General features: G+C 48.0%; 1 protein-coding gene across 1 annotated transcript; it reads right to left on the bottom strand.

The window, feature by feature from the left end:
* Nucleotides 1–1,401: 1,401 nt before the first annotated feature.
* Nucleotides 1,402–3,005, bottom strand: LOC127338927 (zealexin A1 synthase-like). The gene is made up of 2 exons (XM_051364868.2): nucleotides 2,118–3,005; nucleotides 1,402–2,032 (listed from the first exon to the last, which is right to left on the bottom strand). Exons 1-2 carry the CDS (start codon nucleotides 3,003–3,005, stop codon nucleotides 1,418–1,420), a joined length of 1,503 nt encoding a protein of 500 aa, XP_051220828.1. The 3' UTR covers nucleotides 1,402–1,417.
* Nucleotides 3,006–3,639: the final 634 nt, after the last annotated feature.

Genomic DNA, 3,639 nt, shown 5'->3' with positions numbered 1-3,639 from the left:
CTGCAACTGCATGATTTGTGTGATCTTGGCTTGCACCTACAATGAAATGCTGTTGTCCATACACCAAATTCTAGATTGTTCGGTCAATGCTACTGAAGTTGTGGAATACTGGATCATGTCGTACCGTCTATTTTGCGGACAAGAGGCAACCAACGAAGCTCCATATGGCTCGATGTGCAGTGGCTGTTCATCAATGCTTGTCTCAGTCCATCTTCTGACAATGTAGGCTTATTGCAAGTTTCAGATTTTTGTTCTGTACTGCAATGCTAATCTATATTTTTTTGTTCTGTTCTGTACGACATGCTTCAGGTGCAACCGTAGGAAGTATAAGATCGAATACAATCAAATTGACACAGTTTCAGGTTACTATTTATGTGATCCTCTTTCAATGTATGTCCTTAATTTGATGAAATAAAATTGTGCACCAAATATTTACTGGCATATCGTCGAGAAGGGGTGGTGAAGGAATGTAAGGCTTAAATATCTTCAGGTTTAGGAAACACAAGAAAGAAGACATGGGTTGGAGCTGCCTGTAGTCTGCAGATGGAAATGTCATCTCAGAAATTGGCACCTGAGACTATTCCTTTAAATTGGACTAGTTTGTCTGGTGAACCTGATACACATAATTCAGGTTCCAACTTCCAAGTGAACCTGATACTGTTTCTTTTACTGAGATGTAACCACTATTCAAAAATTCGTCTGATTCAACGGTTAATTGGTCGATTAATCGCTACTTGATGGTCACCGATTAGCTGATAAACTCATTTATCGCTGATATACTCATTTATCGCCCGATTAATCGTCCGTTTGCCTATTAATCGCTAATCGCCAGCTGACCGAGTTGACACTGATAAGTGATTTCCTCAACATTGGATGTAACCTTGTCACCAAAATACAAGAGGTTGTAATTAACATGTGCAGTAAGTACGAGATGACTATGGATGTCTTTCAATGCTTGTTTCAGTCCATCTTCTGCGAATGTACGCTTGCTGCAAGTTTCAGATTTTGTTCTGTACTGGAATGCTAATCTATATCTCGCTGAAACAAGCAGTATCAGGTTCCAGGTAACAGGAACGACATGCTTTGGGTTCAACCATTGGAAGTATAAGATTGAATACAATAAAATTGACACAGTTTTAGGTTACTATTTATGTGATCCCGTTTCAGTAGAATGCACGTCCTTAATTTGATTTTGGTGGTAAGTTGTATATCATCTACCTGCAACTCGAAAGTCATGTCCGCAGCTTTACTGTCTCTCTACATGATAGCGAGCAGGACTTACATAAGTTGAAGCATTCTAAACAAGTGTTATTTTTACACGCAAGAAGTTGTTCAATTGTAAAGTATTAAATAAACTTCATAGTCTACACGTTATGCATACAAAATATTAAACAACATAATCATGTAGACATGAAAACTATAGCATGCCAAAATGATTAGTAGCATTCAATAATAGTTGAGTCCTACGATGCGTGGTGATCCCATACGCCTCGGCCATATCAAGCTCCTCCGGGTTCCTACCGTCCGGGAGGTTCCAGTCGAAGTGGTAGAGGAGGCTTGCAAGGGCAAACTCGACGTTCGCCACTACAAACATCTTACCACGGAACATTCTTTGGCCCACATCATAGGGGAAGAAGCTGAAGTCCGAGTCACTGTAGACCCCCTTCTCGCCCTCGAACCTCTCGGGTATGAACTCACTGGCGTTAGTCCAGTTTTGCTCATCCCTACCGATCGTCCATAGGTTGACGAACACGGTGGTGCCCGGAAGCACATCGTAGCCCATGATCCTCCTCCGTTCCGTGCACATCATCGGGCGGAGCAAAGGCAAAGGAGGGTGCAACCTGAACGTCTCCCTGATGACCATCCGGAGGTAGTGGAGCTGGCCGTCGATGTTCGCCTCGGCCACAGTCTTGCCGTGGAGGACTCGCCGGACTTCAGACTGCGCAATAGCCATTATCCGCGGGTTCCTCATAAGCTCCGACATGGCCCATATTATCGTCGTCTCCGCCTCTGACCCCATCGAGAAAATGTCCTGGTGACATGACAAATATAATGTAGAAATATTGATCGATCTGTGGTGTACGTGATAATACATTTGCGAGGTGTGGTTGACTTACGGAGAGGATGCCGCTGACACTTTCGTTGGTGAGAGTGACACCGCCATTGCTCTGAAGCCTCAGCAGAGTGGTGAGGATGTCCTCCGTTGGAGCATCATGACCGACATCACCAGCTTCGTCCTCCCTTTCCATCGCCGTCTTGTGTTCACGGATCATGGCATCCGCGATGGACTGGATCCTCCGGCGAGCCTCCCTCAGGGACCCGCCTCTGAGCGCCCGCGCCAGGCGCGACGCCGGGAAAAGGTCTGTCAGACTGAGCCCGGACATGAGGCCCGCCGCCCTGTCCAGCTCCTCGAGGTACGCCTCCCACTGCGGTCGCCGGTCGCCGAGTAAGACCCTCAGGTAGAAAGAGTTCGTCTTGGCCTTCGCCAACACACCGACGGCGATCCTCGTGAAGACGTTGTTCATCATGCCCTTCACAACCTCGTCGACGCGGACGGGGACTGGCCCCATATACGACATGGTGAAGAAGATGCGGGACGCGAGGCTCTCCGCCTCCTCCTCCCTTACGGAGCGGAAGGACCGGACGCGCGTCGGGCCGAGCAGCTCGCCGGCGGTGGGGTATTCGTGCCGGTCGGCCAAGGCGAAGCCGTGGACCTCCATCGCCTCCCTGGCCGCCTCGGCCGAGGAGAGCACGAGAGTGTGGACGTCGCCGAGCCGGAGGAGCATCACGGGACCGTGCTGCTGGGCGAGCCTGTGCATGGCCTGGTGCGGCAAGGCGCCGAGCAGGTTGTGCGTGTCGCCGATCACCGGCAGTGTCAATGGACCCGGAGGCAGGTTCAGGCTGCCGGCGCCGCGCCTGAGCTTCAGCTTGGCGAGTATGGTGGCGACGAGAACGAAGAGGACATTGTAGCAGCGCACGAGCTGAACGAGCATGGTTTCTGCCATTGGAGCTAACAAGTCGAGAGTCGACGGAGCTAAGAAATGGAGATCGATACGAAGAAATGATCTTGGCTGACTGGCTTTGTTAGTGAGCTTAATAATTCAATTAAGGTTTATTGTTGGACCTGCTATGTGCATTTGACAATTAGTTGTGTTGATTCTCCCTAGATTAAAACTCTCTTTCATCCATTGTTAATTGCACTATGCGAAACAGACAAGACGTGGACGGCGAGGCTTTGTGCCGATGGCATTTTGTCATGGCCGCCTACACAGGGTAGGTCGTAGAAAAAGCCGTCAGTACAGGAAAGCTGTTGGCGTAGATCAACCTATGCCGAACAACAATAGGTCCTCAGCACGGACTGGGACCTATGGCCCCGGGAGTCTCAATCGTGGTGGCGAGGCAATGGAGTTAGAGGCACAATTTTTTCTTGTTTTTTTATTCAGCCCTATGTCGACGTCATTCTATTTTGCTCTAGCACCACCCCCCTCAGAATCACCTTTTTGTTTTTTCGAAAAAATATAAGAAAATGTTAGAAATTTCTGAAAATAAATCTTTTCAGAGAATCACGTAATATGTGTTTTAGTTGTTAGGAAAATTAACAAACATGAATTTTGATATATTATATGAAAAAATGGCGTC

Source organism: Lolium perenne, chromosome 3 (genome assembly GCF_019359855.2).
Source record: "Lolium perenne isolate Kyuss_39 chromosome 3, Kyuss_2.0, whole genome shotgun sequence".
Lineage (NCBI taxonomy): Eukaryota > Viridiplantae > Streptophyta > Magnoliopsida > Poales > Poaceae > Lolium > Lolium perenne.
The sequence above is the reverse complement of the archived record's forward strand: the minus strand, read 5'-3'. Positions and strand labels throughout refer to the sequence as shown.

Bases quoted from the DNA above. Each gene is read 5' to 3' on its own strand.
- LOC127338927 (XM_051364868.2), bottom strand. From the start codon at position 3,005: ATGGCAGAAACCATGCTCGTTCAGCTCGTGCGCTGCTACAATGTCCTC. The intron at 2,033-2,117 runs GTAAGTCAACCA...TCATGTCACCAG, and splicing joins GTGTCAGCGGCATCCTCTCC to GACATTTTCTCGATGGGGTC.